The following is a 21,823-nucleotide window of genomic DNA, read 5'->3' as shown; positions in this document are numbered from 1 at the left end:
CATTCTATTCAGTTTTCGAAGAAATCCGGGTATCACAACCTTTGCCTACACATCGGCGAATTTTCTCAACGAAAAAAACCACACCCGCTTTTTTTTCCGTATACCCAAAAAACCTCCTACCTGGGTTCTTGTCGATCTATGAGGTTTTCAAAATCGCAAACCTTCCACAATGACAAATTTGTTTTCTATTAGCAGCCATATTTTGTGACATTTTTTTCTACTAAATGTAAGAGAGAAATGAAGAAATAGGACTTAAATAGAAGGAAGAGGGTATAATATAATTTCCCACCATGTTGCTGATTTTTCCTCCAATTCTCATGCTTTCCCTCCATGTCCATATTTAACAGCAGCAGACGGATTTCAGCAGCTGCCGTTAACTTCTAATGGAAATCCCCATGTGGTACTCAAATTGGAAAAGAAATCCACATACGGGACCAAATGTGTGAATTGTCCTTAGTATGGGGCTAAAATTGAAATCAAGTCCACTTATGGGACCAAAAATATAATTTACCCACCACAAATACAACTGTCTCATATTCCCATAGCCCCAAGTATTGTTCCTATAACAATATCACACCTTGGATGCCCATTGGCGTTTGAAGCTATGCTATAGTAACTTCTCAATCTCTCAAAGATTTCATGTCTAACACAATCCAATTATGTGTATATAGGTGCAAATTTCCACCTTCAATTCTATTATTTAGAACAATATGAAAATCTGAAGTGTATGGTAATAATAAAACCCTCGGACAAAATTAATTAAGAGAGTAAAAGAGATGATAGGGGCTGATGTTCTTGACTTGTAAAAACCACACCAATGGTTGGCCACTCCATCCCTATATATAAAGGTGGAGTCCTTCATCTAGAAGGGTTAATGTCCGGTGGAGTTTTAATTTAGAATCATCTTCAAATTCAAACTCTTTTACTTAGCTACTAATTCTTTATGAGGGCTGGTGCAACTTAAAATGCAATCAGTTTTATAGATATCAGAGGCAAGCATGGCACAAGGGATGAAACAATTGAAGATAGATGTATAGTTGAATTTACCGACAACATCGATGAAGAAGATGTCTTATTAGCATTGGAGTCCAAGCTCAAAAGAATTTCGGGCTTCAAGCTGCTGCAAAACCTCATGGCAATCCTACTTATGTCAGCAAGGTAACTACTAGGAATAAGTCGTTTAGCTTTTCCATCTTATTATCATTGCCAAGAAAATATACTGATTAAAAAAGTTATGAAATTGATTAACAAAAACTAAGAAATACAAATTGCCTTTTCATGTTGGTTTGGGTTTCAACCAAAACTCTGGTGGCTATGCTAGTAGCTGTACTTGAAGGGTCCATAAAGTTCACTGTGTTGCACCCCTTAATGAGCTACAACATAGCTTACTGCTTCAAGGAAACTACCTATCTCTTTAGAGCGCAACCTTAGTGCAATTTTGGGAACATCATTTCAGGTTATCTCAACATCCATGAATGAGGTATTTGACACAGTAAATTAATATCTAGAGGTTACATGCATAACGAATGACCACTCAATTGAGCTACTCATGATTTTCATTAGTTGGAGTGCTAGGCATGCATGGTTTCTTGACAATCTCTCTCTATGTTGGTCAAGGAAACCACAAAATGGTTCATTTGGCTTGTTCTTTCAAGTTAATTTGGACTGAACTTTGCCATTGGACTTGAAATATTGATGCCCTAGGCATCACCACTTAGATTATCTTGTTTTGATTATTCTCTGTCTATCTTGTCATATTTTAATTGTCGTGGGTCGCATGTGCATGGATGGAGTGTAATAATAATATAATTAACTGAATGTTCGTAATTTAGTGGTGTTAATTTTATTAAATCTTTAAATCTACTACAAAATTTGGATAATTTCCAACAAAATGACATAATGAAACCTCATTTATGAGATTTATTAAAGTAAAGAATATAAGGAAGCAAGTTATGAACACTGATATAAGTTTTGTGAAAGTACTGAAATGTGTACATTAATGATGTTCTTGTGTACATAAACAGACCAAGACAGATAATAATGTACTCTCCGAACTTTTACAATATGAATACAAAAATATAGTACACTCTAGCTTTAAGTTTTTCTTTCCTCATTCAAACATCACCATCAACTCCAATTGTAGAACTAATTCCTACTTGTAACCATTGGGATGAGTTACCTCTACTGTTAATGTCCTTCAAATCTTTCAACTCACTTAGTTTGGCAAACTTCAAGTTACTATCTACTTCACCATCAACATTGTTCGTAGCATCAATGACGTTGTTGTTTTCGTTAATTCTGAAACTGTTGATGTTCTTATTCTTGTTGTCATGTTGGGAGTCAAAACGCGGGTTTATGGTATCACTGTCGATCATTTCTTGTAGATGTTGAACATCTGTAGACACCTCGAAGCTCAATGGGTTGTGTGGATCCCGCCTTATTCCTAACATATCATTTGCCCAAGTGGGGAAATTAAGGTCTAACGTGTCAGGTTGCCCTGACTTAGGCTTTTGACAAGGTTGGACTGGTCCAACATGGTCTTGGAAGTGGAACTTAGGTAATGAAGATGTGTCAGGTGAATTAGAGGTGATCCAATGGCATCTCTTATGCCCTCCGAGAGCTTGCCCTGAGGGAAAAACCCGGTGACAAATCGAGCATTCATGGCCTTTCGATTTCCTCTTAGTAGCTCCAATGATTGTAGAACCTTGTCCAAATTGGAAATAGGAGGTTGATTTTGGTGGGATCAAGGATTCTTCATGTGTGATCACATCATCTTCTGCCAAATTTGTTTCATCTTGTTGTTCTTGTTTGGCTGCATAACACCCTTTAACCTTCTTATGGCTTGCCCTATGTCCCCCCAATGCTTGGTGGGAATTAAACACTTTCTTGCATGCTTTGCATTCAAACAAGCCTTTAGGGCTAGGAGAAACTAGCCCTTTTGCCTTGTCAAAGTTTGCCCTGCTCGTGAATGTGTTGTGGTTCCGCCTCTCCTCCTCCCGACTAGCAGAGGCGGACGACTCCTCCGGCTCAACCGCCAATGGCGGATCAACTATTGTATTGGATAGTTCTATAAGGCATCTAGCTACGTGGAGGTCCTCTTCTTCGCTCGATCCATAAGTTGAACTAAAACTACCCACTTTTTCTCGCACTGATCTCCTACGCTTATACCATCGTCCACCAAGTTTTCCACCATCGTCCTCCTCACCTGAGGACACCAGGGACTCAGACGTGTTGTCAGAGCCACATTTCCCATGCTCGAGAAATGATTTCCAAGACAAGAACTCCATCCCACAATTTTCACAAACTCTACAACTCTTTAACCTATTTGGATTGGTTCTCAATTGGTACATTCTCTTGACACTAACTGTCCCATCACCCCCTCCAAGTTTCTCATCCCAGTCATTCTCCTCCTCCTCCTCCTCATCTTCAATGTTCATCCCACTCTCATCCCCAACTCCATGAGCTCTCATGTGCCCACCTAGAGCTCTACCACACATAAACCCCTTCTTACATACCCTACAATAATACTTAAATGTTGGTAATTGTTGCTCATCCATGCAAGCCATGAACACAAAATAGAACTATGCATGTGAAAAAATATATGTGAATTGAAAAAAGATGAAACAAGAGTTTAATTATATATCCATGAGGTCTAGAGAGAGTTTGTTCTTGTAGTACTTGGGTGTACGGTGAAAACAACTTATACCACTCCTAGTTTTTAGTTAAGAGTATTGTTTGCGGACGAGAAGTAGAGGCCAAGAAAAATAGGAGTGTAAGTGAAAAATATAAATGGAACAAGTGGAGGGAGGGGCATGAGATGAGAGTGCTTGCCCCGCCAATGAACCATCCAAATTAAAGGCCGAGAGTAATATCAAAATTTATTTTTTTTATGAAATATTTTTTATGTTTAAACTAATAATATGTATGTATTTGTGAAGTTGACTAAGGAGTATTTGGTCTCTCTCCGTCTACTTAAAGAATAATAATATATATATATATATGTTGGTCTCTCTTCAGTATGCTTATGCTTTCTTTTCCACGCAATTAATTATATATTAAGTAAAAAGATAAATTACATTAACACCTTCCAGAATTATGTTAAAATACATAACATTCCTTATTTTTTATAAAATTACAGCTACACTCCTGAAGGATGTCGGTGTGTGTTTTTCAGAAATTGTTTGTGCAAATTTTGTCTCTAATGAGAGGATATAGTAGTGATTACAATCAGAACCTCAAGAGAATCCATAAATTTGTTAAAAAATAGTGAACATTTATGTATTCTAGCATAACTTCAGAAGGTGTTCATGTAATTTATTCTAAGTAAAAATAATTTTTATTCCGTCACAATAAGAATTTTCGTTTATAAGTGCACAATATGAAAATTTTCATTTCTTTCTTTAAAAAAAAAAAAAGGAACACAAGATTCTATTAACTTGGGCCTTTGAGTTGAAAGAATTGAAAAGAAAAAAAGAATTAAAACCATCTATGGTCCAACAACAAAGACGTTCAATGATCAGAAATCCACTCAATATGGTCTGCAGCCCACATAGTTAATTATGAAGGCCCAATTTTGGGCTTTCTACAAAGGCTTCACTCCATTTTACTTGATTATGTCCCGACAAGAAGTTAATGTAAGAATAATTCATCGACTACAACAATATCAAAATTGTCTAAAATAAATAAATTTTCATAAGTTATACATATCAAATAATCATTATATGATAATCTTTAGGATAAATTACATTGAGCTCCTCTCATAATTTAACATAATTATAAATTTCATCTTATTTTTTGGAAAATAACAGTGGTTTGAAATTATCAAGTTTGTCCTTATATTATTTTTTAAAAAAATTAAAAAATTATAAAAGAACAAAAAACAATGTCGATGGAAAACTTTAAAAGATTGTAAGAAAATTATCATTATCCACTTAATCCATAAAAAAAATTATTTTTTTAAAATAAATAAAACGATAATTCATAGTCCATAAAAAAATTTAGTTAAAAAAAAATTTTGGTCAATTTACCACAAAAAATAGATGAAAACCTAACGGATTGACCTAGTTGTTAGAGAGCCATTAGAATTAGGAAGGTATCGATCATTTTTTAAATAATAAAAGAATATTTAAAATTATGTGAAATTTTAAAAGAGCTCTTTGTAATTTATCCTAATATTTATTAAAAATTTTATATACCACGTAATCATTGTATGCCATGCCTATCGAATTTTCTTATTCTTACATAAAATCTTCCTTTATAATTGATATGTTTTACTTTTTCTAATTTTAATTTAATAAAAATAAATATCACTTTCTTTAGGCTGCATTTAGATTAATGAATTTGAAATTATGCCTAATGATAAATTCTTCTAACTTATTTAGATCATTTCAAATTCCAAGCATTTGAAATCTTTCAACTTTATTTTTAATTTTTAAACTATATTTTATTTAATAACGATAGATCTTAGATTCTTTTTGTATAAGGTCCTTTGAAATCATTTTTCAAAATTCTTCCCTCAAATTCAAATTTATTATCCAAATGCGGCCTTAAGGAATTTTCATAGGTTTGTTAGGGAAAAATTGCACTTTTGATCCCACTGGATAGACGTTATACTTTTAGTCCTACATGTTATGAGTTTAGCACTTTTGGTTCTACAGGAAGAAAAAATGTTGAACTTTTGATCCCAACTCCATTTAAACCATTAAAATGAAAGATGAAAAACTACTTTTTACAGGTCAAATATAGTTTTTGATAGTTTGAAACCACCATGCAATTTTATGATTTCTTCATCTTTTGCGTTCACTCGCTGCAGCAAAGAACAGTAGCAAATGATTTCTCACACATTGGTAGGTTTAGCTAAAAAATTATATCCACCTCTTCCTCGCTTCAAAGAACACGCATAAAACCTCTGATGAGGGTAATTTTCAAAAGACCAAAATGCCCTTGTTTTTTAAAGAAATTTGCAGCAAATGACAGGATCCGTGCATAAAGGCGCGGGTCGGGTTGCCCAACCAAACCCGCCTGACCCGGATCAATGGACCCGCCCACTTTGATAGCCGTCGGATCACCTGGCACCCACACGCTCAGATGACTCCCGTGGCACCTTACCATATGGTACCGTACGCTATAAATACTAACGTTTATGAATATTTCAGCAAGTGCATTTATCACGTTTTTTTTTGTTTTTCGATCTCACTCGCTCTCCACTGATCGCTTTCGACCCCATTCTCTAACTTAAGCATCGGAGGGCCTTAGTTGGGGGCTACCCAGCAAGCCTAACATGTGTTCTATTCTCAGGATCCACTCGTAGGAAGCTCAAAGAGGGATTCAGCGACCCGACCCCAAATTGTACGACCTGCATCAACCTCCTATCGAAATTATAGGATGTCCATGATATCTTCAAATGAGCAAACTTCCGATAATAACAGCCAATGATTGCTGGATTTGTCGATGTTTGAGATATATATATATATATATATTATATAAAGATTATAGAGATTATAACAAGGATATTTTATGAAGCAGAAATTAAAGACAATTATGAGTAAAAGAAAACTTACTTGAATATCTGAATTTGTATACAAAGAATTTACAAAACATTAGATGTACAAAGATATTAATTATCCAAGACATCCTATTTCTGTAATATGAAAGAAGAAGTGATAAAATACAGAAGAATGAGAAAGAACTTGAAGAAGAGATGAAGAACAAGAGAAAGAACTTGGAAGAAGCAAATGCTAGTGAGTGTGTGTGAGAAAAGCTCTCAAAAATAAGTTGTAGTTTTCTCTCCAACAAATGCCTCCATTTATAGAAATGGTTGATCTTCATCATGCATTTGAATTATTTGCTGATTGTGGCTGTCATTCAAGCCTCCATAACGCAACAAGTGGGCTGCAAAAGCTGAAATGAATTTTTGGATTTTTTATTTTTTATTTTTCAATTTTTCTTTTTACATCATCTGCAATTTGTATGAAATTTGTTACAACAATGAAATTTGTTACATCAAACTAAACTTTTATGGAAGTGGACTAAAAATACCAAAACAATCTTCATTTCGCTTCCGATATGAATTGGCGATGGAGAGTCTTCTTTGTCACTTTGTATTTCTTCAAGGATTTTTTGCATTTCTTCTGTAGTTGTTGCTTTGGCAATTCTTGCTGACAAATTATTTTTTCTCAATAGAAATTGTTCTTGCTCTGAATTTGTCTCTTTGCCAAGAATTTGTTGATGTCTTGCACATTGTGGGATTTTGTTTGAGCCACTCCAAAATTGTTGTTTGTTCAAAAGTTTCAGTATTCATTTTGTCCCACCATTTTACACAATATTTCTTTCCTAGGGAGAATATGACTGTGTCTTCATCAATTTGGATGGGTTTGAACTGAGGTTCGATTTTCAGAATCCAGGTCAAATTAAATTGGATGTAGAACTTGAGTAAATTGGGAAGATGTTGTCCTGGAAACATATTGATCTTGAGATTTTCTGTGAAGAATTTGAACGCTTCTTGGACTGGTTTTGGAAGAATTTGTCGTTCCGGACCAAAATAATACCATCTCACGAACCAGTTTGGAATTTTTTCTAGAGAAATTTGGTGCCAAGAAGGAAATAGAAAGACATAGTATTTTTCTCATTTTGTTTAAAAAGGAAATGTTGAAAGGCTTTGATGCAATCCCAATATGAAATCAATGGATATTTTTTGTTTGGAATATTTTTGAGGTCATAGGGACTTTTTCCCCAGTCAGACAAAGAAAGAATGGAATTTATGAAAATTTTTCTATAGCCAATTTTTGAGGAGTTGACTGGGGCTCCTTTGGGGGGCATATTTTGGATAAAAATAGATCTTGTTGAGACAAGAATGTCTTCATAGAATTGTTGGGTCCTTTGAGGATCTTCGTAAATCCTATTATGGTCTTCATCAAGAACCATTGTTGCCATAGAACAGGATTGCCTTGAGTTTGTAAACTAATCCAGTCATCCTCAATTATACAATCGAGGTGAAAATCCGCTTTCTCAAAATATGGGGAGATTGGTGAATTGGATTGGGAACTAGTAGGTCTAGCAGTAAAAGTCCCTGCTATGTCTTTATAAGTTTGAGTGAGTTTGGAAGGGGCAAGAGGAATTGATTTCCTCAACGGGGTAAATCTGTTGGTAATTTGGATGGCAGTTTGTGGTAATAATGGTGTTTTTGAGGTTGTTTGGGTGACACTTTGTGTTTTTGGTTGGAGAGATGGGGGTAAGACCGTAATGGTTTTAGATTCTGTGGACTTTGTGGCTTCAAAATTTGAAGATTTTGTGGTTTCAATTTGGTCTTCTCTGGTAATAGAGAAGAGTATTCTAATTTGAGGATCTGGGCTGTTGGTTTTGCTAAAGGACTTATCTTTACCTTTGATTCTTCAGTCGATTTTGACATCCCTGCAAAAATTCTCTTGTCAAATAGTCTGGAATGTGATTGTGAGTTCCCTTAATATATTCAATATCAAAATAAAAAACAGATAATAAAGCTTGGCATCTTGCAAAAAATTATTTTGAAACTAAATTTTTTAACATATTTTGTAAGTACATCTTTTGCAGCTCGACAATCAATTTTTAAAAGAAACTTCTGATTTAAGAAATCATCTTGAAATTTAGGAATGCACAATACAATAGATAATATTTTCTTTTTTTATTGTAGGATAATTTTTCTGAGCTGTAGTTTTTCAAATTCCAGAATAATATCTTACTATTGTTTCTTTATCATTAATAATTTGACTAAGAATACCTCCATATCCTAGTTCAGATGCATCTGTTTGTACAATTTTGGTGCAGTTGGATGACATATACTTAGACAAAAAAATTCTTTAATTTCTATTTTTAATTTTTTTCACTGAATCTGTATGGATTTAAGTCTAAGGTAGTAGTGTAGTTTTTAATCTTTCATATAATGGCTTACATATTTGTCTAAAATTTGGATAGAAATCTGAAACGTAATTTAGGCTTCCTAGGAATCTCTGTAATTGAGTTTTATCTAAAATTTGGTCTCAAAATTTTCTCCAAAAGTTAGGATCTTTGAATTGGGACAATGGTTCCTTGATGAATTTGATGTCCTAAAAATCTAATATTAGTTTGGAAGAGTTTTATTTTGGGGCTGATACAACTAAGTCATTATCTTTAATGAGTTTAAAAAATATTTGTAAATGTTTCCAGTGTTTTTCTATATTTTCACTGAAGACTAAAACATCATCAATATAAATAATAGTGAAAGAAGTATATGGAGTGAAAATATCATTCATAATATTTTGAAATTCTGAGGGAGCATTTTTTTAACCAAATGGCATAACATTCCACTCAAATTGGCCAAAAGGGAGAGTAAAAGCTGTTTTATATCTATCTTTGTCGTCAATTTGAATTTGCCAGAATCCTGATTCATGTCATTTTTAGAAAATATTTTTTCATTATAAAGTCTTTTAAAAATATCACTTTTATTAGGTATGGGATACCTAATCCATCTTAATGCTTTATTTAAAGATTTGTAATTTATAACTAACCTGGGTGTCCCTCTTTCTAATTCTGCATTTTTCTGAACATAAAAAGCTAGACAAGACCAAGGAGACTTTGAAGGGCAAATCAATTTTTTATTAAGAAGATCTTGAATTTCTTTTTTGCAATATTCTAATAATTCTTGATTCATCTGTATTGGCCTAGCTTTAGTAGGAATTTATCTTTCATCAAAATCTGTTTCATAAGGGAGAGTGATAACATGTTTTTTTCTTTCCCAAAATGTATTTGGTAATTCTGAACAAAATTGTTTCTGAATTTGATTTTGAAATTCAAAAATTTTCTTTTGAGTGAAAGAGAATTTGTTTTTCTTTATTACTAATTTCTTGGAATATAAAAGTATCTTGGACTACTTTAATATCTCTTTGGGTTACAGGGAATTGAAATCGAAATAAGATATCTTTTCCCATTACTTTAGTCCTAATCCCTTCAGAACTTACATTAATTGGATAAAGCATTTGGAGAAAAGAATTTCCTAAAATTATTGGACTATTGAGGTCTTTAACTAGCACAAAATTAGTTTCGAAACAAATTCCATTATTACACACATGAGCTTATGAAAGTTTGAAATTAATTTTGAAACTAGCTGAATTAGCAGCTGAGAATTTTTCTTTAGCTTTTTCAAAATATTTAGTGGGGATTAACCCTTCTTGAATATAATTCATGTCTGCTCCCGAATCCATTAAAGCTATGGCAGTTAATTTAAAATCTTCAATAACTAAATTGATTTTTACATACCATTTTTTATAAGCAATTCTAGAGATGGTATTAACGAAAGATTCTTCTTCTTCATAGACTTTAGATGGGGATATTTTATTGGAATTTTCTTGGAAATTTAATTTTGAAGTTTTATGATTAAAATTTCTTGTTGTAATTGATCATGGTTTTCTTTTAAAGTTTTAACTTCCTTTTTTAATCGTCTAACTTCATGTTTTAGGTCAGATATTGAGACTTTAGAATTAGAAGAATCAAACATATTCATAATTTCTGATAAATCTGTTTTAGGAGGGGGTTTTATTTTTTGAGGATTTTCATTTGAAATTAATTCTTGAAGTTTATGGAGGTAAATTTCTCTATCTTCGGGATTTTGAATTTTGTCAATAAGATCTAAAATTAAGGAAAATTGGTTAGTTAAGGTAGCTATTTGTTTATTACAAAGACATAATTCTGGTGAGCAACTAGTACATTCATTATTATCTTCTAAATTAGAGTTTTGGGACTCTTCTTCTGGGGAGGAATATCCTTCATCTGTTTAGATTTGATCTAGTTGTTCTTCTAGACTAGAATTTTCAATTTCAAATATTTTTAAATCTTCTTCATCTAGGATTCTTAATAATTGATTTGTTAACTCTTCTCCTAGACTTAATTCATAAATTTTCTTTCGCATTCTACAACTACTGGCATAATGACCTGGTTTTTGGCATTTATGACATATAATGGTATTAGGGACACTAGAATATTTTTTCTTTATGAAATTTTTTCTTTGGAAATTAGGTTTAGAAGAGGGTTTAGTAGGGAATTAAAAGGAGTTTTCTTTGATGATCTATGTCTATGATTGCTATAGTGTTTTGACTTTGATGAGAATGATAGTGACCTTATTTTTTGAAATCCAAATTGTTCACACCAACTTCCTAATTCTTTTCTAGTAGTAAGATTTTGTTTCTTTAATTGGGTTTTTAAGGTAAAATCATTTCATAATTATAATCCTACTAAATTAACATGATTTATAATTTCTCCATAGGAAAGAGATGCAATATTTTCGTATTTTTATTTAATTTTTTCACGGACTTTTTCTGCAAATGATTTTGGTAATCCTGAAATAAATTTTTCTTTCCAGAAATAACTATCTGCATCATTTCTTTCATAGATTTTGGATAAAAAGACATCGTACCATCTAAAATCATGGAGTTTTCTACACTTTAAATTTTGTAAAAATTCTGTATTTCTTGTTGATATATTTGAGAATTTCCAATAAAATGAATAATAATTGTATATATTAGAGAAGATATTGCATTAGAAATGGGTCTTCCTTCATCGTTATTAATAATATTTCCTTATGAATCTCTTTTAACACTTGAAAGAATTTGAGTTTTGGCTTCATTGGTTATTGTATTATCCCACCAACCTTTTAATTGACCATTGAAATCCTAATATAAGATTTTTAGCAGCATCTTCATATGTTAATCCTGCTATTTCTTTGTAAATATTTGATACCATAACCATTTGTTTACATAGATTAAGAATTCGATATTCAGACAATGTATCTAGATTCCATTCATATATTGAATTTCCATTAAAAGACCTAAAATTTTGGACTTCTTCTATTTTTAGGTCAGGAGGAGTTGGTTTATAATAATTTTTATAAGGTGATAAATATTGAACAGGGTTAATAGAATTAGGAATTTATTCATTATCAGAATCTTCATGATTTTGTTCAATTGTATTTATGACTTTGTCTTTACCTAGATCTTTTAGTCTCTCTTGGATTCCTAAAAGAATAGATTTTTCTGGATTTAATTTTGGTATATAATCAAAAATTTGGAAAGGAAGATTATTAGCAGTAATATGAAGAGTTTGATCTTTAGAAGTTATTAAGGAAGAGGATGAGGATTTTCCTTTTTCTAAAGTTTCTTCAATCTTGTTTTCTATTCGATCTAATTGTTTTTTAAGGAAGTTCTATTTGTTTTTAATGAATTTTGCCTACAAAATTTTAGTCCTATGGATCTCATGATGTTGAGTAATTTGGTCTATTTCTGAATTTTCTATGGGCTGAATAGGGGGAATTGATCCGGGTGGTAGATTTCATGTTTCTGGTAAAGTAACATTTTTCCATTCTATGGTTTTTGGAACTAAAAAATTAGATTTTGCTCTATTTATTTTCCAAAATACTGTTTGACCTGGTGACTTAGTGTGGGATATGACTTGAATATCTAGGCCAGTATTAGTAATTTTGTAATGTAGCCTATAGAATATTTCATAAATATGAGATCCTGACTTCATTTTATAATTGTAATTTTTTACATTTAAAGTGAGAATATCCAAAACGTGAGGATCATTAAGAGAAATGGTAAAATTTGGAAAAGGAATTGAAATAAATTGGACCATTACAAAGACTAGTTTCTACTAAACCAAGTAAGAAATCATAAAAATCTAGGTGTCTACAATCTCTCAAAGCAAGAAACACACTAGTGTCTAATCCATCTCTTGTTAAAGGTTTTATAGCAATTTGAAAAAGACCAATAGTGTCTAATCCTTCTCTTGTTAAACGTTCTATAGCAATTTGAACAAAACCAATATGCAGAAATTTATAACCATTCTTAATATGTTTAATAATAGAAAATTTTGAAAACAAATATAATGTTTGTTGATCAGATACTAAAGGTAAAACTTGTTCTTCTGTCTTTATAGTATATGCAGACTTAAAATCAAAAATGACTTCTTATAAATTTTTTTAGTATTAATTTTTGGAGGTTTTCAGTCAAATAGATCTCTGTCTTCCCACAATGTTTCTCCTATGGTAATTATATTCGAATTCTCTTGGTTGTCCCCTCATGAGAAGGCTCCAGAATTCATGCTTCTTATGAATTTATCCATAATATTAGGCCTTCATACTTTGCTCTTTCGGATCAGACAACGATTTATCCCAGCACAAATATATCAAGTAAGCCGACTTACAACGTGTCGAAGTCCAATTCACAAATTATGAATTTCTATATATGGATATATTCAAGAGTTGCATGGCTCTGATACCATTCAGATCTGATGATTGCTTTTTGGGGTTCAGAAAAATTATTCATGAACCATTTTCTATTAGAAATATTTTCTTCAGAAAGAAAGTCTTTTTTAAGAAATTCTTTATCAATTAAAAATTCTTTTGTAATTGTAAAAATTTGTGAAGGTGCAGAATTGGGGGATCCTGTTTCTTGATATATTGGTTGTGCAAGATTTTGATCTATTCTTATTCCTTGAAATTTTGAGGTAGTAGGTCTAATTGTTTCTGTAAATTCTTTGTATACAAATTTGGATATTCAAGTAAGTTTCTTTTACTCATAATTGTCTTTAATTTCTGCTTCATAAAATATCCTTGTTATAATCTCTATAATCTTTATATAATTTATTATTATATTCATTGTATATTTAGATCTTCATATTTTCCTACATGATTCAATTATGGTTGTTATATATATATATATATATATATATATATATATATATCTTCAATATCTTATCTTAAGCACCAGGTTTTTTCTTTGAAAATTTAGTGTTGCTCTTTGCCATTTTATAGAGTGAAATTGCATGAATGCCAGTACCTGTTTTAATTCCCTCCAACAGCATGGTGGTTTTCAAACTACGGAAAATTACTTTTGACTTTTTAAAAGTGATTTTTTATTCCTTATTTAACCGTTTAAATAGAGTTGGGATCAAAAGTGCAATACTTTTTCTTTCTATGGGACCAATAATATTGAGCCCATAACATATGGGCCCAAAAGTGCTAACAACATCTATCAGGTGGAATCAAAAGTGCATCTTTTGTTAAGGTGCATTTGGATTGATAAATTTGAATATTATAAATTTAAAAATTTATAAGTGAAATCCACCTTATTTGTTTGATTCATAAAATATATAAGTGGATTTCAAAAACCTTCATTTAACCCATCAAATTTTAAACTTATTTACGATAGATTTGAAATCCATCTAATAATCTAGTCACTTTAAATCACTTTATTTGATTTTCAAATCCTTACACAAATTCCTTATAATTGCAAATAAGAATAAAAAAATTTGAAACCCATTCATTTTAAATTTTTAGCCAAATTTAAATTCATCATTCCAAACACATTCTTAATGTTTATACTATTATTACGTTGTGATAAGGGTCCAGTATGAGGGCTTTCAAAAGGGTAAAACTACCTCCATAAAATCTCAAAATGCCCAAACAATATAAGTTATCTGCACATTTTTGAGCTGACTGACCTGATGTCTGAGAACCACGACCATCTAACACTTCAAATGCTAAAATCACGACATATAAACTCGTACAAGTACAAATATTTGGTCATAAAAATAACCCACAATTATTTTGGGCTAATGTATGCCATTTTCACAGAATATTTACATTATTTTTCTCTCAATCTTGCATTTCACTAACTTAAGCGTTGGGGAGTCTCGACCGATAATCTTCTAACAAGCTTAACAATTCGTTTTCTCATATTCCAAACATATTTGAATCAGTCGACCTTAGGGATCATTATGATCTCCCACCTTGAATCACATTATAATGTTCGAATAATTTTCTTAATTATATATTTTCTATCTTATTTCTTTTTATATAATTTTTAAAATATTTATCTTATTTATTCAAGTTTTAAAATCAAATTTATAATACTTAGATGGGTTTAATTACATTAAGAGTCCCTCTTGCAAAATGCCAAACTATACTTTCTTCAAAAAAATTCCAAAATTATATTTATGCTCCTTCTAAAAATTTTTTTTCGACAAATATAAATTTCAATAAATAAAAATAGATGGTATGTTTCAATTTGTGTTTTGAGGTAATCTAAAATATTTTAAAATAAGTGGTATAGGTTTGATGTTGGGATTTGAGAGACAAAAAATACTATTCATTGTCAAATCATATCTCTTTTATATATATATTTTATATATCAATAAGTATATAAATATTGTATGTTTAATATTGTATTTTCAGGACATAAAAAGCACCGTTCATTGTCAAATCATGTCTCTTTTATATTATATATATAAGTGTGTGTATATATATTATATAAAAAGTTGAAAAATAAAAAAAATACATAAATAAGATGTAAAAATACAAAACAAACATTGAGTATGTTTTATTTTATTTTAAAAATGTTCAAATATAAAACCAATCATAACAAATATATTCTGCCCTCGAGGCTCACGCCCTACTCTAAACTCATATCTTCACCTTCTAGAAACACGGATCACACACGTACCAAACTATATATACATACATATATGTATATATATTTGACGTAGCACCAAATAAGTACTTTAATTTATTTTGAAAAAAGAGGGTACATATTCAGTTTTCAGTGTGTACAGTCAAGCTCCAGCACCTCTATTTTCCTGTTTTCATTAAAAGGGGATATTTATAATATTTGGTTAATTTAATAAAGTTGCCTTTATTTACTATCTTGTCCGAATTTTCATTGGTTAGAACTAAATTCAGTAGCTTTTTGAAGGTTATTTAAGTAATTTTGCCTCGTCATCATCCTCTTAATCCTCTCCTTGATCATCACCCTTCATCAAAGCTGATGTCAGGAATCGCACTCCTTATTAATTGCACGTGACCTGATTTATATATGCGATTTAATTATATTTGATATCGTGATCTCCGTCGATCAAAATCTTGCCTTACTAATATTTGTTACGATAACTTTCTGAGTTTGAAAGTACATAATTACATCTACAACTTATTAGACTGTGCAATACATTGATACGATTAGTACATCAGTAGGTTAATATATTAAGAAAAAAATAAAATAAATCACAATAAATTCACATAAAATAAGACAAACGCCCATATATCTGGAGGAGTTCAAATCCATGACAACGACTTTTTTCCAATAATTTTATTTATACAAGAAAATGGCATTATTACAGATACATTATCCACAAAAAAAAATGATAATTACACAGCTCTCCCTCGAGATTCCGTGTAATTTCACATAAATTTTCTGTGATTTTAAAAATTATATTTAGTATTCCTGACATTTATTTTCGATCAACAAATAAATCAATTTATTAGTAAATTTTATGAATTTTATTAATATAAAAAAAATTGAATAAAAATCCATATTTAATTTCATTTAACTTATTATCGACTTAATAAAACCTTACTGTAATAACATTCGTTACAATAATTTTCTAAGTTAACAAAAATATAATTATATTAATATTTTAATAAATTAAACAATATATCAATTAGATGACAAAATAAATAAAATCCCTAAATATTTTGAGAGGACAAGACTTGAGAGGAAGTGGAGATTGATGAGATTTTTCAACAAAGAGAGTGTGTGGTTGGGTAAATGAACAAGCGTTCTCCGCATTTTCCAATCATTTTGCAATCTCTTTAGAGATAAAAGCTGCCTTGTAACATCACACGTCACAGTCCTGCTAATTATGATTGTGAAATTTGACTGACAAGACATGATTCATATCACGAATAATTATATTTGTCGAACTTAAAATTTGATGTAATTATATATTTTTTTTTATAATTTTAAAAATTATATTTAATATTTTGAAATTTATTTTTATTTAATAGATAAGTTTCCGCACTAGTAAAAATTTATAAAATTTATTGATATTAACAAAAAATCAGTATAAAGATTCATATTTATTTTAAATTAATTTATTACTGATTCATTGCAAATCAAATAAATATTTTTAATGATCAAAGCTCTTATACATTTTCAAATGTTAATGCATGTGAGGATATATATATCTTCACTATTATGAGGACAGCTTAGTCAGAAAGAAAAAAATGTTTGACCCGCAATAAATCAATAATAAACCAATTCAGGATAAATTTCAATTTACATTCAAATTTTTTATTAATATTAACAAATTTAATGAATTTTGACTTACAAAGGGACCTATTTGTTAAACGGAATCAAACTTCGAAGTACTAAATGCAATTTTCCAGACCAGAAGTAGTATATGTATAATTATACTAAATCTCGAAGGGCAGGGTAATTATCCCTTCATATTATTACATAATTTATGCAATTATTTAAAAAACTTATTATTATTTTAAAATTAAATTTATTTTTATATGAAAATATGGATATTAGTCTATTTTATTATTCTTTTTTCTGTTACCCCACTTGATTTATTGTATATATATGTTATTAGTTATCTTTCCATTTAATTAATTGTATTTAATTATTGAGAGAAATTATGATAAAATAATATATTTGATTCTATTAAGTTTCCACTATATATTTATATTGTGTTAATATTATATAATTTTGCACTATATTTTTTTATAGTTATTAAATTAATTGATATAGTTGAAGCTTCTGATAATATTAAATAATATTTTTTAAATTATGATATAGTTGAAGCTTCTAAAAATAAAATTAGCTGGATATCCAAATTTTTTGATAGTTATATCAAATAACCAATTTGAGTTGACAAACAAATGTCTAAATATATTTTATATGTTTGTCTTTTGGCAAACATTCCATGTTAAGGGCTTGCAGTGAGAGTTGGCAAAAGAAATAGTACCTACCAAACACCAACACCACTTACTTATTTTCTAAAGTGGTTGTTGGTATCTCATAATTTAATATTAGTCCTGTAATTTAGAGATGGTGTGATTTTTTGTTCTATATGAATTAATTTGTAATTTTAAAATTATTTACAATTTTAATTCTTTTGAAAAATTATATGTATTTTGCATATAATCTAATTAAATTAGGGATTCACCATTATGATTTGGTGGCGACCATTAAATTGAGAATTTCAGCCATTGAATTGGTGTGCACCAATTAAAATTTGAAGGAAAAAATTGGATGAAAAATGACTAAAATTGTCAAAATTGGCTGGAATCCCCTATTTAATTCTGTTGGGTGCAAGTAATATGCAATTTTTCAAACAAATTCATTAAAAAAGGCCTAAATTGCTGAAATTTTAAAGTTATAAGACTAAATTTTAAAAATCAGATTGTGTAGGAGTAAAGATCCCAACTTCACTAAGTTGCAGGACTAAAATTCTATTTTTCCCAATCATTCTTAGGTTACTAAAATTCGAGACTAATATCGATATCCCTTAAGGTTAGGCTTGGATATATACATATTTTCTGTTCGTTGTAAAATTATAAGCACATCTCTTTGTCAAGGTGGCAAATCTGCCAACACAAGTTTACAACTAGGAGAAGTATATTAGTCCCTCCTTGCCCGACTACATGACGAGCAAGAGAGTACAGTCTTCGACCACCTCAAGAGTTAAGGTCCTGGTATTGACAAATTTTAGTCCATGCTTGATAGTTGCCAGTACAGTCTCGAGCTATCACATCGACTCCCAAATCCCCTGTATCCTAAAAAATAGCCGCATCGCAGTTGAGCTTTAAAATTTTGGGCTAGGATGTAGACCAAGTAACATGAGCATGTGTCTGTAGTAAGTTGTGATGTGGTTCTAAGACGCCAAGACATAAGTTGAGATAATTTTGTGCAAAGGTGATTGTTCGTTCCGGTGAATATGATTCGTTGTCTGCCCACTTCTTGTTTCTGCACTAGGGGTGTAAATGAGTCGAGCTCGAGCTCGTAATACCCTATTTTGAATTATAAATTTAAGCACATTTATATAACAATTTATTGTTAATCAACTAACCATTTAGAAAAACAAGCAAGTCTTACCAAATTCATAAAACCAAATAGAAACCACAAAACCACAATATAAAAAGATTAAAATTTGCCTAAATATCAATCAATCATTTAAATAAAAATAAATTAGTTACATTTATCAAAACCTAGAAGCCTTTCTAAACCATGTTTGTTCAAAAGTAACGAAGTCTACATAACGAAGTTGTTCTTGTTGCTATCGTCTCAAACCTACATAAAATAAATGAGAATAAACTAAATTAAAATCATATAGCACAATTCAACCAACATGTATGTATCTCTTTGCAAGTGAATAAGAATAGCATAAAATTATCGATATGGTATGCTAGAAAGTTAACAAACCGAACAAAAAATATAAGAAAGTTACCATGTAATTTGATATCAATACCAATTGAAGTATCTAAGTTCAAACCTCCAACCTCATTCTCAAATCTCAAACTTCAAATCTCAAATCCACCACATTAAGTCATCTCAAAGATGTCACAACATGATGCAATTTAAAAGAAACAATCTAGACAATTTTCAGTAGTTTTGAGTTACATGAAGGTACATTTGGCACATCACCATCAAGAGGCAAATTTTCATATATTGCTTTTTTGTCGCTCTGCAAATCAATGAATAAAATTCAATACACGTATAATAAGCTAAAACAATAGTGATATTTTCAAAACTTTTAAAATACAAAAGAACTTACCAAAGATTTTGTCTTCACTCCAAAGCGCTTTCTCAGCCAATCTCCTCCGCACATCAACACTTGAACCGTGTCTGAAGTCAATGATGCACGATATTTGTCTATAACTCTACTTCCGGCACTAAATGTAGTCTCAAAAGCAACAGTGGTGATCGAGATAGCTAGAATATCTCTTGCCATTATTGATAAAATCTTATAATTCAAGGCATGAAATCTCCATCATTCCAGAACATCAATGTCTTTCCCATCCTTCTTATCATTCTCAAATATATAACAGTTTTCCTCAAGATATAAATCGAGTTCAGACTTTTGAGGTTGAATAGATTCTACTAACTTCAGATATTCAACATACTCAGACTAGCCACATTGAGTTTCAACATTTCTATTATCTCGATTCGATCGTTTGTTTCTTTCTCCTTCCCCAATTGACTCGTCTTCAATGTTGGAAATAGCCACATACTCAGAATAGAGCTCATATAATGTCTTCCGAATAATAGTAATCTGCCTCTCAACATTCTCTGAAGAATATAGTCTTGGAAAGCAGAATTCAAGTGCTCTCAACTTACACCTTGGATCCAAAACAGCTGCTATAGACATCAGCAAATTGGTCTCTCCCCAATATTTGTCAATCTTGTTCGTCATTCTTGCAACTGTCTCCCAAATGAATATATCATTCTCTAATGTCTTCTTATCTAATAAAACTTTCACTCTACCACCTCATTGAGGAACAAATTGGAAGTAGGATAATCACTTCCAGAAACAATGTGCATAGTAGTCTAGAATAGCTCTAATAACGAGCACACTTTCTCTGCTTTTGTCCAATCTTCTGCACTTGGACAAATATCATAATGCGGTTCCCGATCAGCAAACCTTGGGAAGATGTCTTTGAATTTAATTACAGCAACCAATATTTCATATATTGAGTTCCACCTTGTCCAACAACCATCAACTAAATTCTTATTTGGTAAATTCAATTACTTCACTATCTCAGAGAATATTTTAAGTCTTAAATCGGATCGTAGGACATACTCTACACTATCAGGTAACATCAACAATATTTTTAATCTCACAAATTCCATCTTGAGCAATGAGATTATGCATATGGGCGCAACATCTACGTGGAATAGTCTTCCCTCACGAAGCAGTCTCATTTTATTTTTCACATAAATCTTCAGATTTTCAATAGTTGAATCATTGGAAGAAGCATTATCCACAGATATGGTGTGGATCTTTCTATCGATGCCCCAATCCTCCAAGCAGTGCCAAATGGCATTGCAATTTCAAGACCTTGACGTGGAGGTGGAATATGAACAAAGTTAACCACACGCTTCTGTAATTGCCAACTTTCATCAATCCAATTACCCGTTATGACCATGTACTTGATGTTTTGATTCTTTGATTTCCACCAATCCATTGTGAAGCTTATTTTGTTCACATTTTTCAATAAACTCTTCAACTTCTTCTTTTCTGCCTCATAAACGTTGATGCAATAAGCTTTTGCTGTGTTTCTTGTAATTCCTCGTCATTCAGGTATTCCTCTTCTTTGCATCAAATTGAATCCTTCTTGTTTCACAATAGAAAAAGGATGATCATGCATCATGATCCAATGAGCCACTAATTCTTTCATCTTCTCCATATCAAACTTCCCAACATACAAACTTGGACAAGAAGTTGGATCTACACTACTGGTTACGAAACCAAGTTGTGTTTGCAAAAGTCCATCTTTAGTCTTGTCAACTTTTGCTTTAAGATAGTTAGCACAACCTTACAAGTGTCGATGCAATTGAGTTGTTGGAGTGTCTTAGTTTTGGTATACATCCTCTTACAATGTATACAAAGATCTTCATAACTCCATCTGCATCTTTAATTCCTGTGAAATCTAACTAAACTGCTGATTTTTTTTTACGTTTGGGTTTTGACCCCAAAGTTTCATCATCTTTACTGGCCTCAGTGTTCTTCTCTGTGCCAATAGTATCCGTATCAACTCTATTAGTCATCTGTTCATTACGAGCATTGGTTGTTTGTTCAAGTGTTTCCTCCTTGCTTTTCATTACTGGACTTGTTGAATCGACTATAGAGAAAGAAGTACTTGCTGAAATATTCATATTTGAACAGAACAACAAAACTAATGAAGTTAAAGTTTAGGCGCATAGCTTTCTCAACAATTTTATTACATTTCAGAAACTCCATGAACAAATTATGAGTGCAG

General features: G+C 31.1%; 1 protein-coding gene across 1 annotated transcript; it reads right to left on the bottom strand.

Moving 5' to 3' along the window:
* On the bottom strand, positions 2,056-3,608 carry LOC105173302. Its single transcript, XM_011094994.2, has one exon. It carries the CDS (start codon positions 3,564-3,566, stop codon positions 2,115-2,117), a length of 1,452 nt encoding a protein of 483 aa, XP_011093296.1. The 5' UTR covers positions 3,567-3,608; the 3' UTR covers positions 2,056-2,114.

This window comes from Sesamum indicum, linkage group LG11 (genome assembly GCF_000512975.1).
Source record: "Sesamum indicum cultivar Zhongzhi No. 13 linkage group LG11, S_indicum_v1.0, whole genome shotgun sequence".
In the NCBI taxonomy this organism is placed as follows: domain Eukaryota; kingdom Viridiplantae; phylum Streptophyta; class Magnoliopsida; order Lamiales; family Pedaliaceae; genus Sesamum; species Sesamum indicum.
This window is presented reverse-complemented; position numbering and strand designations above follow the sequence as displayed.